The sequence below is a fragment of the Hemitrygon akajei genome, chromosome 5, assembly GCF_048418815.1.
Source record: "Hemitrygon akajei chromosome 5, sHemAka1.3, whole genome shotgun sequence".
In the NCBI taxonomy this organism is placed as follows: Eukaryota; Metazoa; Chordata; class Chondrichthyes; order Myliobatiformes; family Dasyatidae; genus Hemitrygon; species Hemitrygon akajei.
Window position 1 is genome coordinate 24,279,366 of NC_133128.1, and position 17,368 is coordinate 24,296,733.

At 42.0% G+C, this 17,368-nt stretch overlaps 1 protein-coding gene across 1 annotated transcript in view; it reads left to right on the plus strand.

Annotated features, from left to right (window-relative positions):
* umodl1 (uromodulin-like 1) overlaps nucleotides 1-17,368 on the plus strand; it is a 116,600-nt gene that overhangs the window by 35,949 nt on the left and 63,283 nt on the right. The window contains exons 8-12 of the mRNA XM_073047626.1: nucleotides 3,140-3,394; nucleotides 7,438-7,550; nucleotides 8,755-8,974; nucleotides 15,321-15,461; nucleotides 16,686-16,820. Coding sequence (XP_072903727.1) covers nucleotides 3,140-3,394; nucleotides 7,438-7,550; nucleotides 8,755-8,974; nucleotides 15,321-15,461; nucleotides 16,686-16,820 — 864 coding nt within the window. The remainder of the gene's footprint in view (nucleotides 1-3,139; nucleotides 3,395-7,437; nucleotides 7,551-8,754; nucleotides 8,975-15,320; nucleotides 15,462-16,685; nucleotides 16,821-17,368) is intronic.

Here is a 17,368-nt window from a genome sequence, read left to right on the forward strand (position 1 = left end):
CTGGTGCACACATCAGTAATTGGACAGTGAATGGTTACAATAACAACACTATTTAGAAATGACATTATTTTTCAAATGTCCTTTTAAAATATCAATATTAATTTCTGAACAGGTTTTCTAAAATGCTTCATTTATGTCAATCTATCTCTGTTATACTTTTATTACATAATAGTAAAGCAACCAATACATGTAAATAAGCAGTAGACTCAACCTTTATCCTTATAAAACCCCATAATTGTTGTCACTAATTTGTTAGTCAATGATAATCTCTACTCAAAATTATCATGACACATGAGTGTAACACACACAAAATGCTGGAGGAACTCAGCAGGCCAAGCAGCATCTAGCTAAAGAGTTGATGTTTTGGCCTGCTGAGGTCCTCCAACATTTTTTGTGTGTTGCTTGGATTTTCAGCAACTACAGATTTTCTCTTGTTTGTGCTACTACATGAGTGAAATTTTTTGAAGGTTATCATGAATTTTGGCACACGCTCTGCACCTTTCTGTCCAGGTAACCTTTTCTAGCTGTCCAACATCAAAGCTGAGCTTATTGTCATATGCACAAGTATATGTATGCACAGTTGCAGTGAAAATCTTACCCGTCCTCTGAAATTTCTGTGTTCCTTCGGTCCTGGCCCCTTCATTTCAAATGATACATCATTTCTGCAGCTTCTCAGATTTTAAACTCTTCAATTATTCTCTTAAAGTCAGAGCCATAGAGCATTGCAGCACAAAAACAAGCCTTTTGACTTACCTAGTTTGTGCCAAACTGTTATTCTGCCTAGTCCCATTGGTCCCATTGACCAGCACCTGGACCCCAGTCCACCATACTCCTCCTATTCTTCGTTTATCCAAACTTTTCTTAAATGTTGCAATTGAACTCAAGTCTACCAATTCCACTGGCACGCTATACTCTCTGTAGTTCTACACTTGCACCAGCCGCTGAGTGAAGAAGATTCCCCCTCAGATCCCCTTTAATATTTCTCAACCTTTCACCCTTAACCTATGACCATTAGTCCCAGTCTCACCCAACCTCGGTAGAAAGAGTGTGCTTGTATTTGCCCTATCGATATCCCTCATAATTTGGTATATCCCCTAAACATCTCAGCTCTCCTTCATTCCTTATGATCTATCACTTTGCTCATTCAATATCTTTTGATTTGACTTGGTCAAACAAAGTTAGACGTACTCTGGTAGCATTTTACTAAATTTAAGGCGCATATAAACATCTATGGTAAAGTTCTAAAAACCTAAAGCAGCCATTTCTACTTGTTATTGTCTCCATTATCTACTATTTAGGCAATAGACAATAGACAATAGGTGCAGAAGCAGACCATTCGGCCCTTCGAGCCTGCACCGCCATTCTGAGATCATGGCTGATCATCTACTATCAATACCTGGTTCCTGCCTTGTCCCCATATCCCTTGATTCTCCTATCCATAAGATACCTATCTAGCTCCTTCTTGAAAGCATCCAGAGAATTGGCCTCCACTGCCTTCCTAGGCAGTGCATTCCAGACCCCCACAACTCTCTGGGAGAAGAAGTTTTTCCTTAACTCTGTCCTAAATGACCTACCCCTTATTCTCAAACCATGCCCTCTGGTACTGGACTCTCCCAGCATCTGGAACATATTTCCTGCCTCTATCTTGTCCAATCCCTTAATAATCTTATATGTTGCAATCAGATCCCCTCTCAATCTCCTTAATTCCAGTGTGTACAAGCCCAGTCTCTCTAACCTCTCTGTGTAAGACAGTCCGGACATCCCAGGAATTAACCTCGTGAATCTACGCTGCACTTCCTCTATAGCCAGGATGTCCTTCCTTAACCCTGGAGACCAAAACTGTACACAATACTCCAGGTGTGGTCTCACCAGGGCTCTGTACAAATGCAAGAGGATTTCCTTGCTCTTGTACTCAATTCCCTTTGTAATAAAGGCCAACATTCCATTAGTCTTCTTCACTGCCTGCTGCACTTGCTCATTCACCTTCGGTGACTGATGAACAAATACTCCTAGATCTCTTTGTATTTCTCCCTTACCTAACTCTACACCGTTCAGATAATAATCTGCCTTCCTGTTCTTACTCCCAAAGTGGATAACCTCACACTTATTCACATTAAACGTCATCTGCCAAGTATCTGCCCACTCACTCAGCCTATCCAAGTCACCCTGAATTCTCCTAACATCCTCATCACATGTCACACTGCCACCCAGCTTAGTATCATCAGCAAACTTGCTGATGTTATTCTCAATGCCTTCATCTAAATCGTTTATGTAAATCGTAAACAGCTGTGGTCCCAATACCGAGCCTTGTGGCACCCCACTAGTCACCACCTGCCATTCCGAGAAACACCCATTCACCGCTACCCTTTGCTTTCTATCTGCCAACCAGTTTTCTATCCATGTCAATATCTTCCCCCCAATGCCATGAGCTCTGATTTTACCCACCAATCTCCTATGTGGGACCTTATCAAATGCCTTCTGAAAATCGAGGTACACTACATCCACTGGATCTCCCTTGTCTAACTTCCTGGTTACATCCTCGAAAAACTCCAATAGATTAGTCAAGCATGATTTGCCCTTGGTAAATCCATGCTGGCTCGGCCCAATCCTATCACTGCTATCTAGATATGCCACTATTTCATCTTTAATAATGGACTCTAGCATCTTCCCCACTACTGATGTTAGGCTGACAGGACAATAGTTCTCTGTTTTCTCCCTCCCTCCTTTCTTAAAAAGTGGGATAACATTAGCCATTCTCCAATCCTCAGGAACTGATCCTGAATCCAAGGAACATTGGAAAATGATTACCAATGCATCCGCAATTTCCAGGGCCACCTCCTTTAGTACCCTAGGATTTCTTTTGTAAGTTTTATAAAGTTTATAGAAATAGGTGCTGACTGCTCCCAACACACACCTCTACCTTCATGTGCTTAGTAATTGTCTCTTATACTTCATTCATCTTGAGTTATGTCTAAGCAGTGTAGCGATCCCATGGTAATCAGCCATGATGGAATGATGGAACAGATTTGATGGCCAAATGGCCTAATTCTGATCCTATGTCTTATGATAGTCGTATGCAGTAAAGGCGAGTGGAACACAGTTGTGTTCTTGCCGTGCTAACCAGCCATGTTCTCAACAGCTCCTGATCCAGTTACAAACCTGACGATCGTCAATGTCACCGGCGTCAGCTTCACAGTCATTTGGGCACGAGATACTAGCAAGAACCGAACAGTCACAGTGCGGGTGCTGAGGGCGGACAGCATGGTGGTCGAAACAGAGACACAAGAAATGAATTGGACAGTGATGGGTTTGGAGCCTGCGGTCTTGTACACCGTGGAAATCTACTGGCAATCTTGTGGAAACAGCTTTACCAAAGAGATTAAAGTAAAAACAGGTAAGCATACTGTCTGGGAGACATTTATAGGCTTGGTCACTACAATTATTTGCAGGCTTCCAGATGTTCTTTCTCTGGTGCCCTCCTATCTGTAAAAGACTGAGTTTTGTCTATGACTCAAGCAACCTCTGATGCATCACCTCAAGTGATGGCGGTTCTGTAGTGTATCAAGTAGAACATTTTATCCTGGAGAGTGTCCTCAGAGGGCTATTCTTGTCCTCATCAAACGCCTTCACATACAACTTTCCAAAAAGTTTCAGTGTATCACAATTAGAATTGGCTGAAGGTATTCATACCACCCTCGGCAGGCAGAATGGAGCTAAGTCGTTAGCCCCATCTCATTCAGACCTAAAGGCTGCACTGCTGTAAACGACTGGGGCTGATTTTGCCCTATTTATCTACAATTACATTCCCACAGTGCACCTTGCTGGGGATGTTACCTTGCTTTTAATGAGAGGAGAGGAAGTATGAAGATGTACAATATATGCCTCTAGTAATAGAAGTGTTAGGGATAAGGATACTCCACAACTTTGAAAATGGATTAATTACCAGGTCCAGAAGAAATACAAATCAGGCTGTTGGAAGAAGTAAGGAAAGGGATTATAGAGGTTCTGAATGTTTCTTTTCAGTTGTTCCTGACTGCAGAAGTGCCAGAGAATTGAATGATTTCAAGTGTGATACCTTTGATATAATGATACAAATACAGGCCAGTTTGATTAACAACTATAATAGGACAACGACTGAATCCATCCGGAGCAAAGCTTCATACATTTAAAAAGCACAAATTAAAACTTTATATAAATAAAGACTGGCCAAAATAAACTATGTGCAGAAAAATCAGAATCAGAATCAGGTTTAATATCATAGGCATATGTCATGCAATTTTCTAACTTTGTGGCGGCGGTATAATGCAAAACAAAATAATAGAGAAAAGAGTGATTTACAGTAAGCACATATATTAAATAAATAGTGCAAAAATAAAAAATTTTTAAAAAGTAGTGAGATAGTGTTCATGGGTTCAGAGTCCATTCAGAAATTGGATGGCAGAGGGGAAGAAGCTGTTCCTAAATTGTTGAGTATTTGCTTGATGCACCATCAATAACTCTAGGAGACTGGAAGTGAATGATAGGCTTTTATTAGCAGCAAAAGGGAGTACGACATCTCGAAGAGTGAGGGAGGAGCAGTACCCCAATCGCCTTTATACAGGGGTCTGTGGGAGGAGCCACAGGAGCAGTCAGCAGAGGGGCGTGTCCAGACGGGTATACATAGTTTACCATAGTGCTTTCAGGCTTCTGTACCTCCTTCCTGATGGTAACAATGAGAAGAGGGCATTCTCATGGGTAATATGGATTGTTAATGATGGATGTTGCTTTTTTTAAAGCATTGCTCTTTGAAGATGTCCTGGATACTACAAAGGCTAGTGCTCATGATGGAGCTGACTATGTTTACAATTTCCTGCAGCTTATTTCGATCCTGTGCGGTAGACCCCCCCCCACCCCCCGCCTCCCCCCCGTGCCAAACAGTGATGCAGCCAGTTAGAATACTCTCAGTGATACATCTGTACATCTGCACAAACTGTGCGGGAAGGCGGGCTCTGTCGTGGGCAAAGTACTGGAGAGTTTAACATTGGTAGCTGAGCGAAGGGCGCTGAGTAGGCTACGGTCAATTATGGATAACTCTGAACATCCTCTATATAGCACCATCCAGAGACAGAGAAGCAGTTTCAGCGACAGGTTACTATCGATACAATGCTCCTCAGACAGGATGAAGAGGTCAATACTCTCCAATGCCATTAGGCTTTACAATTCTACCGCCAGGACTTAAGAACTTTTTAAAAGCTATTATTAATGCTTTTTGAGATAGTGATTTAGATGCATATCATATTTTTTACTGAGTTAAGTATTGTATGTAATTAGTTTTGCTACAACAAGTGTATGGGACATTGGAAAAAAAAGTTGAATTTCCCCATGGGGATGAATAAAGTATCTATCTATCTATCTATCTATCTATCAAATAAAAATAAAAATAATACTGAGAACTTGAGTTGTAAAGAGTCCTTTAAAGTGAGTTTGAAAGTCATAGAATCAGATCAGAGTGATGGTGATTGAAGTTATCCATGCCAGTTCAGGAGAATCATGGTTTAGGTTAATAAGTGTTCATGAACCTGAAGGTGTGGGACCTTGTTCCCAGCGGTAACAATGAGAAGAAAGCAGGACCTGGATGGGGAGGGTCTTTGATGATGACGTTGCTTCCCAACTGCTGTAAAAACTCAAGGAAGAAGATGTTGCTTTCTTGTTGCAGCAGTCCAAATAAATGTACTCATTGGTGGGGAGGAGCTTCAGCTGTGGTGGAATGAGTTGTATTCAGCACTTTCTGTAGCCTGTTTCATTCTGGGCATTGCCGTTTCCATATCAGGCGGCGATGCAACTAGTCAGGATACTCTCCATTGTGCTTCTATAGAAATTTGTCGAAGTTTTTGGTGACAAGCCGAATTTACACAAACTTCTACAGTAAGAAAGTGTCTTATTTATGATGACACTTATGTGCTGATCCCAGGACATAGCCTCTGACCTGTAAATGCGAATGAATTAGAAGTTGCTGACCCTCTCCACGTCCAATCCTCTAAAGAGGGCTGGCTCATGGACTTCTATCTTTCTCCTCCTTTGGTTTTGCTGAGACTGAGTAAGAGGTTGTTGTGGTACCACTTATCTGGATTTCCATTCGTCCTATTTTGACCAGTACTGGCTGAATTGACTGCTAGGTAAATTTTAGTATAGTCGGTAATGCTGAATTTGGTTTGTTGCGGTTGCTTGTGAGACCTTGAATTGACGCTGAATATAAACATTGCTTCTCTTGCATTCTCTGATGCAAATTTTTGTTTACCACAAGCCCCTCCAACTTTTTGCCTGGTGGAACTTCAGCCATGACGGAATGGTGGCGCACACTCGATGGGTCAAATGCCCTAATTCTCCTCATATGTCTCATGATCTTATGGCCTAATGTGCTTGACACACTGCAGCTTGGTGACGCAGTTCCCGGCTGACAGAAGTAAAGTAAAGTCAAGTCACTTTTATTGTCATTTCAACCATAACTGCTGGTACAGTGCATAGTAAAAATGAGACAATGTTTTTCAGGACCATGGTGTTACATGACACTGTACAAAAACTAGGCTGAACTACGTCAAAAAACAACACAGAGAAAAAAAAACACAACAACTACACTAGACTACAGACCTATCCAGGACTGCATAACGTGCACAAAACAGTGCAGGCATTACAATAAATAATTAACAGGACAATAGGGCAGTAAGGTGTCAGTCCATGCGTTGGGTATTGAGGAGTCTGAAAGCTTGGGGGAAGAAACTGTTACATAGTCTGGTCGTGAGAGCCTGAATGGTTTGGTGCCTTTTCCCAGATGGCAGGAGGGAGAAGAGATTGTAAGAGGGGTGCATAGGGCCCTTCATAATGCTGTTTCCTTTGCGGATGCAGCGTGTAGTGTAAATGTCCATGATGGCGGGAAGAGAGACCCTGATGATCTTCTCAGCTGACCTCACTATCCACTGCAGGGTCTTGCGATCCGAGATGGTGCAATTTCCGAACCAGGCAGTGATGCAGCTGCTCAGGATGTACAATGTACAAGTACAATGTGCAAATCTTTGGATTATAGCAAAGCCCACTGCTGACAACAGGGCAGGTTGATGTAAGGCAGCGCATTGAATGACATGGTGCAGCTCATTGGCTGATGGAGTGGGACTCTGACTGATTGGCTAACAGCTCAGTACAACTCACTGAGTGACCAGAGATGGCTCCAAACTCTCCTGTTAGCATCAGGAATCATCTTTTAATCCATGTTTATCAATTGGGACTTCTCACAACTGTTTAACTTGAGATAAAACAGGATTATCCAGATAATTCAGGTGGGATTAAAAGTAGAAAACCCTGGTTCCAAGATGGAGGGGACTACTGGTCAATCATGGACAAAGTAAATGGTATTTGATGCTGGAAGTAATTGTGACAGGTCTGCCCTTTTTCAATGCTTTGCAGCTGCACTGTTATTGAATGGCCAGGTGAGAATCCAGAACCACAATTTCAGCGAAGCTCTCAGCAACACCAGCAGCGGCCAGTTTAGGACGTTCCTACAGCTGTGGCATCAAGAGGTAAGATAGCTCGATATGAGCTATAATGCTTTGTGGGAGTGGATGGAGTTGTGGATTGTGGTGGGGTTCACTGATCCTTCAACTGAGGGAAATGTGTCTTAAGTCACTCTGGATTTCAGGAAGAAAAAAACATGTTAATATTGTGAAAATGAGTCTGAATTCCTTTTCTGTTGGCTGATATGTGCATGAGAGTGAAAAATCATGCAATACTGGAATTATAATCTAGAGATTTGAGTTAAATTGCAGCATTAATGTTTTTTTTCTTCAAATTTGCCCAGCAGCGTTCAGAATTAATATCCTGTCTTCTCGACCCTCTTCTTTCATCGTGGAAGAAACGTTAAAGCTGCCACATATTTTGTTTCTTTTCATTACACAATTTAACGAAATTGATTGTTTATCTAAAGATTAGCTTTATTTGTCATGTGTACATCAATACATACAGTGAAATGTGTCGCTTGCATCAAATCCAATCAGCGTGGATTGTGCTGGGCAGCCTGCAAGTGTCACCGTGTTTCTGGCGCCAATGTAGCATCCCTACAACTCACTGACCCTAACCGGCACGTCTTCAGAATGTGGGAGTTAACTAAAGCACCTGAAGAAAACTAACACAGAAACCTATCACACAGAGAATGTACAAATCCTTTACAGACGGCAATGGGAATTGAACCCTGGCTTTACAGTTGGCAGTGTAAAATGTTAGGCTACTCTGACACGCATTCACTGAAGTGAAGAGGTTTTTTGATTATTTGTGACTAGGCCCACTCACGTTTGCTTGACTCACAGCAATCTGCACAGTTCAGGGGGAAATTAAACATGAAAACCACACCTTGTAAATAAAAGCATAAAAAGAGATCTGGTTTGTTGAGATGTGGGTGACGGTAGAAATTCAGTATTTATATTCAATTCTGAGTAATGACCAGAGTCACATTGAAAACTGGAGAAGGTTCCTTCCATGAACTATAAGGGATGTTAGTTAGGATTTCACAAAACCTTTAATAGTTTTCATGATGGTATCCTGAAAATCACTGACTAACTGAATCCACAATGCAAGTTGAACTATTTGAAACTCAGAGTTACCTCGAATATTAAAGTACCTTCTCTAACCTGTGTATCAATGGGAACGGCATGCTGAAATGCCAGTCAACTCCGTACAATGAAGTAGTGACTAGCCATGAAAGATTTTATAACCTTCTTTTCATTTCAGATTGAACGATCCCTTCCGCCAACAATTCGTCAATGGTACAAAAGTAGGAAAATTCTGGCCCGTGTCAAGTCTCTCAGCAATGGGAGTATTGTGGTGAACTTTGAAATTGTTATTGATCCAGGAATTCAGCTGAATATTTGGAATGCATCCGCTGCTTTGATCTCCTCTCTTTACAACAGCTCTGTCTTTGAATTCAATCACAATAACACCTCCATTTCAGGTGGGTGAAGTCCATTCTCACATAATTGAACTTGAAGCCCAAGCTCCTTGGAGGTAAACGGCATTTTTATAATGTAATATTAAAATATTATATTATAATGTGTGTTGGCGCGTGGCCAAGTGGTTAAGGCATTGGTCTAGTGATCTGAAGGTCGCTAGTTCGAGCCTCAGCTAAGGCAGTGTCATTGAGCAAGGCACTTAACCACACATTGCTCTGCGACGACACCGGTGCCAAGCTGTATCGGCCCTTGCCCTTCCCTTGGACAATATCGGTGGCGTGGAGAGGGGAGACTTGCAGCATGGGCAACTGCCAGTCTCCCATACAGCCTGCGCCCTGGAAACTTTCCAAGGCGTAAATCCATGGTTTCTCGAGACTGATGTATGCCTATTAAAATAAGCAATGGTACATAGAATATAGTACTGTGCAGTGTAGGAACAGGTCCTTCAGTCCATGTTGTTTTGTTAACTAGTATTTAAATGCCTAACTAAACTAATCCCTGTGGTCTACACAATGTCCAATTCCCCTATTCTATACACATTCATTTTGCTTTCTAAAATCCTCCTAAATGCCTCTGTTGTACTTTCATCAAAAACAGATCATTGAATTTATTCCTCTCAGCTTTAATGCATGTACCATAGTATTAGACATTTTGACCATGGAAAAAAGATACCGGCTATCTCTCTATGCTGCTCATGGTCTTACAGTATAAACTTCTATCCTGTCTCCCATCAGTCACTGCCACTCCACAGAAAGCAACTCAAGTTTGTCCAACCACTCCCTCTAATCTAGGATGCAGCTTGGTAAACCTCTTCTGAACCCTCACCAAAGCCTTCACATCCTTCCTATAATGGGCAGACCAGAACTAAACACAGTATTCAACCAGCTAACAAGAGTCTTATAAAACGGCAACATAATTGCCTGATCCTGGAACTTAAAACCACGTGTAATTATGGCAAATATGCCATATTCTTCTTTCACATCCTATCAGGGTCCTGCCATTAATTGTGTACTATCCCCTTAGATTTGATCTGCCAAAGTGCAACACATCATGCTTGGCAAATTAAACATTTTTTCTGCTGTAATGATCTACAGTATATCCCATTGTACCTTTGGCAATTTTTGCAATCTCCACAATGCTGCCAATCTTCATGTTGTCTGTGAGTTTATGAACCTACCCATCCATATTTTCATCCAAGTCACTTATAAATTACCGCAAACAGTAGTGATCCTGTTATGGATAACCGTGGAGCACCACTAATCACAGATCTCCAGCAAGAATAACTCCCATCAGCCACTATCCTCTGTCTTCTGTGGGCAAGTAAATTCTGAATCCAAATGGCCAACTCATCGTGGATCCCATACATTTTCATCAACTGGACACCTACCATGATGGACCCTGTCAAATGCCTTAATATAATTCACATAGTATCATCCACAGCCCTATCTTCAATTGTATTTATCACCTCATCAAAAAAATTAATCAAGTAAGTAAGACATGACCTGTCCATGTTGACTCTCCATAATTATGTTGTGGACTTTCAAATATTCATAAATTGTATCCCTATGAATCCTTTCCAACAACTGCCATTGGCATGAGGCACACCAGTCTATAATTACCACAACTATCCCTTCCTGAACAAAGGAACAACACTGACCACACTCCAGTCCTTGGAGACCTCACTTATGGTTAGGGTTAAGGTCTTGGTCCCCAGCTATCTCATCACTTGAGTCAGTCAATAACCTAGGCTATATCCCATCAGGCCCTGGGGGCTAGTATTCTTCAAGAGACACAACATTACCTCTTCTTTTAGTTTAAGATGCCCTAACATATTAACACATTCCACTCCATGCTTCTCTGTGGTAAATAGTGTCACACGGTATTCATTTAGGCAGGGGTTCCCAACCTTTTTTATGCTATGGGCCCTTACCATTAACTGAGGGGTCCATTGACCTCAGGTTGGGAACCCATGATATATGACCTCTCCCACATCCCCTGCCTCCAAGAACATGTTCCCCATTTTATCCTTGAGTGGCCCTACCCTCTCCCTACTTATCCCTTTGCTTTTCATGTATGTGCAGAATGGCTTGGAATGCCTTGCTGTTACTGATCTCTTGAAAGTATGCTGAACATGGATGCAGACTTGGTAACCTTGGCCTCTTGAGCTCTTAGTCCAAATATGACAGTCACTGAACCAATTGCTCTTACTGTGATGTTTCCTTGATTTTTCAGTAACCCTGGGCATGGGTTGGGGTATCTGCTCTCTCAGTTGTAGCTCATGTGGGTAGCCTAGAAAACCTTAAAGCGATTGCAAAGTGCTGCATTTTAAAAACCAAAATTTAGATTTAAAGCATTTTCCTTCAATTACCTAATTTGCAAAATCTCATATTGTTCATCTGTCTTGGGTGCATTTGTAAGATGGAAGGCAGGGGATTGTAGCCTTGTCTTTCAATGCAATGCCGCATTTTACGTGCACCATGCCTGAAGTTTCAATTCATAAAGATAGAACCGAATTGTCTGAAAGGAAGGCAGAACCTGATGCAAACAGGTTGGGCAACATCAGTAGAAAGAAAAACAGAATTATTGCTATGGATCAGAGACTGTTCATTGTAACTGGGAAAGTGAGTAAACAAGCTGGGAGCAAAACGCAGAGAAAGTGCGTGTGTGTGGGTGGGGATGATGAAGAGGACAAAGGAATAGCTTTCATTGGGTGAGGTCAAGATTGTCAACGTAATTCCCATCTGTATAGTGCTAATTATTTAATGAATAAATGTATTTCTATTTAAAGCATTAACTATATTTGTTCTTTTTCTGCCTCATATGATGGGCATTTCTGGCATTTTCTATTTTCTTTCAGATTGAGCCCAGCTTTCACTTGAATTTCCATATTGTGCCGCCACCTTCTTTTCTCTCAGAGAAAATGAAAGTCAATCTTAGAACATAGAAACATAGAAAACCTACAGCACAATATAGGCCCTTCAGCCCACAAAGCTGTGCCAAACATGTCCCTACCTTAGAACTACCTAGGCTTTACTCATAGCCCTCTATTTTTCCAAGCTGCATGTAGCCATCCAGGAGTCTCTTAAAAGACCCTATCGTTTCCACCTCCACCACTGCTGCTGGCAGCCCATTCCACACACTCATGCTCTCTGTGTAAACAAAAATACCCCTGACATCCCCTCTGTAAGTACTTCCAAGCACCTTAAAACTATGGCCTCTCATGCTAGCCATTTCAGCCCTGGGGTAAAGCCTCTGACTATCCACATGATGAATGCCTCTCATTGTTTTGAACACCTCTATCAGGTCACCTCTCATCCTCCATCGCTCCAAGGAGAAAAGGCCGAGTTCACTCAACCTAGTCTCATAAGGCATGCTCCACAATCCAGGCAACATCCTTGTAAATCTCCTCTACACCTTTTCTATGGTTTCCACATCCTTCCTATAGTGAGGTGACCAGAACTGAGCACAGTATTCCAAGTGGGTTCTGACCAGGGTCCTATATAGCTACAACATTACCTCTTGGCTCTTAAACCAATCCCAAGATTGATGAAGGCCAATGTACTGTATGCCTTCTTAACCACAGAGTCAACCTGCATAGTAGCTTTGAGTGTCCAATGGACTCGGACCCCAAGATCCCTCTGTTCCTGCACATTGCCAAGAGACTTACCATTAGTGCTATATTCTTCCATCATATTTGACCTACCAAAATGAACCACCTCACATTTATCTGGGTTAAACTCCATCTGCCACTTCTCAGCCCAGTTTTGCATCCTATCAATGTCCTGTTGTAACCTCTGACAGCCCTCCACACTATCCACAACACCCCCGACATTTGTGTCATCAGCAAATTTAATAACCCATCCCTCCACTTCCTCATCCAGGTCATTTATAAAAATCACAAAGAGTAGGGGTTCCAGAACAGATCCCTGAGGCACACCACTGGTCACTGGCCTCCATGCAGAATATGATCCATCTACAACTGCTCTTTGCCTTCTGTGGGCAAGCTAGTTCTGGATCCACAGAGCAATGTCCCCTTGGATCCCATGCCTCCTTACCTTCTCAAAAAGCCTTGCATGGGGTACTTCATCAAATGCCTTGCTAAAATCCATATACACTACATCTACGGCTCTACCTTCATCAATGTGTTTAGTCACATCCTCAAAAAATTCAATCAGGCTTGTAAGGCACAACCTGCCTTTGACAAAGCCATGCTGACTATTCCTAATCATATTATGCCTCTCCAAATGTTCATAAATCCTGCCTCTCAGGATCTTCTCCATCAACTTACCAACCACTGAAGTAAGACTCACTGGCCTATAATTTCCTGAGCTATCCCTACTCCCTTTCTTGAATAAGGGAACAACATCTGCAACCCTCCAATCCTCTGGAACCTCTCCCATCCTCACTGATGATGCAAAGTCATTGCCAGAGGCTCAGCAATCTCCTCCCTCACTTCCCACAGTAGCCTGGGGTACATCCTGAGTGGTCCTGGTGACTTATCCAACTTGATGCTTTCCAAAAGCTCCAGCACCTCTTCTTTCTTAACATCTGCATGCTGAAGCTTTTCAGTCTGCTGCAAGTCATCACTACAATTGCCAAGATCCTTTTCCATAGTGAATACTGAAGCAAAGTATTCATAAAGTACCTCCGTTATTTCCTCCGGTTCCATACATACTTTTCCACTGTCACAGTTGATTGGTCCTATTCTCTCATGTCTTATTCTCTTGGTCTTCACATACTTGTAGAATGCTTTGGGGTTTTCCTTAATCCCATCCGCCAAGGCCTTCTCATGGCCCCATCTGTCTCTCCTAATCTCATTTTTAAGCTCCTTCCTGCTAGCCTTATAATCTTCTAGATTCTTATCATTACCTAGTTTTTTGAACCTTTCATAAGCTCTTCTTTTCTTCTTGACTAGATTTGCGACAACAGCCTTTGTGCACCACGGATCTTGTACCCTACCATTCTTTCCATGTCTCATTGGAACGTACCTACTCAAAACCCCAAGCAAATATCCCCTGAACATTTGCCACATTTCTTCTGTATATTTCCCTGAGAATATCTGTATCTAATTTATGCTTCCAAGTTCTTGCCTGATAGCCTCATGTTTCTCCTTTCTTCAATTAAACGTATCAATAACTTGTCTGTTCCTATCTCTCTCCCGTGCTATTCTAAAGGAGATAGAATTGGGATCACTATCTCCAAAATGCTCTCCCACTGAGAGAACTGGGACCTGACCAGGTTCATTTCCCAATACTAGATCAAGTACAGCTGCTCCTCTTGTAGGTTTATCTACATATGTGTCAAGAAACCTTCCTGAACACACCTAACAAACTCTACCCCATCTAAACCCCTCACTCTAGGGAGATGCCAATCAATATTTGGGAAATTAAAATCCCCCACCACAACAACCCTGTTATTATTATTACATCTTTCTAGAATCTGTCTCCCAATCTGCTTTTCAATGTCCCTGTTACTATTGGGCAGTCTATAAAAAACACCCAGTAGAGTTATTGACCCCTTCCTATTCCTAACTTACACCCACAGAGATTCCGTAGACAACCCTGCCATGACTTCCCCCTTTTCTGCAGCTGTGACACTGTCTCTGATCAACAGTGCCAAGCCCCTACCTCTTTTGCCTCCCTCCCTATCCTTTCTGAAACATCTAAAGCCTGGCACTTGAAGTAGCCATTCCTGCCCCTTCACCATCCAAGTCTCTGTAATGGCCACAACATCATAGCTCCAAGTGCTGATCAACACTCAAAGCTCATCCACTTTATTCATAATACTCCTTGCATTAAAATAGACACATCTCAAACCATCTGTCTGAGCATGTCCCTTCTCTATCAGCTGCCTATCCTCCCTTTTGCACTGTCTCCAAGCTTTCTCTATTTGTGAGCCAACCTCCCCTTCTTCTGTCACTTCAGTTCGGTTCTCACCCCCCAGCAATTCTAGTTTAAACTCTCCCCAATAGCCTTAGCAAACCTCCCCACCAGGATTTTGCTCCCCATTGCATTCAAGTGTAACCCGTCCTTTTCGTACAGGTCACAATGATCCAGAAATCTGAATCCCTGCCCCCTGCTCCAATCCCTCAGCCACGCGATTTTTTGCCTGAGAGCTTGTCCTGTGCTGGTGTTTGGTTGCAGAAGATGGTTCAGATGAATATGAATATAAACAGTGAACTTCCAATAAAGCCTGACACTTGCCCACGAAAGTCAACATACAATTCTACCACATGCCTAATTAGTGTTGCAGTCATAGCACAGAAAGAGGAGTTCTGATTTTTGATTTTATTATATTAACAATCTTGAATTATTGTATTACATTGCTAACACATTTCTGTCTCTTCAGATGTTAATGAATGCACCTCTCCTATTTACAATGACTGCTCGCCTCATGCAATGTGCAAGAACAATGTGGGATCCTATACGTGTATCTGCAGCGCAAGTTACAGAGATATGGACCCAGCCTGGCCTGGTCGATTCTGTGAAGGTATTTCTCAGATTTGAACCATTTTAAAAGTAGACCAGGGCACGCAATTACATTTGTTTGCAATAGGAAGGAACTGATCAAGGCTCACTTCTAGGACACCCACAATTTCTCTTCCTTCAACCTTTATGAATAGAGCCCAAGAAACCAAGTTTTGGCCTTTGGATTTGGGATTCCTGTTCCTTAGTTATTGTGTCCTACAGACTGAAACCCATCTTCCTGTCATTAAACAGTCCATATTTGTTTTTTTTCAATTCTGCTGGAATGAACATAGGTGACTATTTCATTACCCATGCGCCAAGACCGAGGGCTGGTTAGACTGGAAGCTGTGAAGCCACCCTGATAGAGACACTCAACTACACTTGCTCACAGAGATTAACTTTAGTCAACAATCAGTACACAGATTAAATATGAAACAGATGTATCCAAGTGTCTTCAAATGTTCAGTTGGTTAATCTGATAATGATGGGGTCCGAAACTTCAGATGTTTTATTTTCCTAATAGACTGATCAATCATGACTACAGTGAAATGATGTATAGACACACACTGGCCACATTATGATTTGCAAACACAAGTTACTCTTAAACATGAGATTAGGAGTTACTTCCTGTACCTAATAAAGTGGCCACAGAGATTATCGTCTTCTGCTGCTGTAGCCCATCCACTTCAAAGTTTGACCTGTGTGTTCAGAGACGGTCATCTGCACACCATAGTTGTAAAATGTGTTTATCTGAGTTACTGTCACCTTCTTGTCAGTTTGAACCAATCTGGCCATTCTACTCTGAACTCTCTCCTTAACATGGCATTTTTGCCCACAGAAATGCCAGTAACTGAATATTTTTGTTTTCCCGACCAATCTCTGTAAACTCAGGAGTCAGCAGCGTCTGAGATTCTTAAACCACCCCTTTGGCACCAACCTCCACAGACTAAGTCTCTTACATCACATTCTGCTGTTTAGTCTGCACAACAACTAAACCTTTTGACCATGTTTGCACACTTTTATGCATTGAGTTAAATATTTGCATTAACAAGCAGGTGTACATGATAAAGTGGCCACTGAGTGTATATTAATAGGCCATTGTATTTATATGTCTATATTTGCACATCAAGGTATTAAACTGCTGCCATCTGCAGTTCAAAATAAAATCCACCGTTGTCCTCCTGGCACAATGATGGATGTGCGATAGCCACATTCTAAACACAAAAATTACTTCTCTTTCTGGCAGAAAGTACTACCACTGTGCTAACTCCTACAAGTGCTGAGGAACAATCTTCTACTGTATTTCCCTCTGCAATGGTCACCTATGTGAATGGCCTTGAATTTCCAGCCAGTTTTCCGTATTCAGAAACTCCTCACTGTGGTATGTGATCCTCATTGTGTCTACGTACTCTATTGTTTTATTGATACTGTTTGCTGTCAACAGTTAGCTCTTCGGCAAAGATTTGAAGGTTGCAATCATGGTTTGAGTGTATTGTCAGAGAAATACTCATTGTTTTCAAACTGCTTTGACAAAGGTAAGTTTAAAACCATGCCAAAGAGTCAAAGCAAAATGGCAGATACAATGAGGTGTGGGGCTGCGCAGTCCATGAAAGTGGAGGAGTCTCACTACAAATGTTGAACGTGGTGCAGGCATGAGGTTTCAGCCCGAAACATCGTCACTACCTCCTCCCTTAGATGCTGTCTGGCCTCCTGAGTTCTGCTAGCATTTTGTGTTTTTATTTATTTCCAGCATCTGCAGATTCACTCGTGTTGCCTGGAGAAAGGATTACGGCTGGTTACTGAACATAATTGAAAGGTCTCACGGTGTAAATTGGGATGCTGGAGGGAGGCAGTGTAGAATGCTGCATTCTATTGTGTGGGTAGAAGTGAGCCCCAAGCAGAAGAACCAATGACCTGTACCTTCCAAAA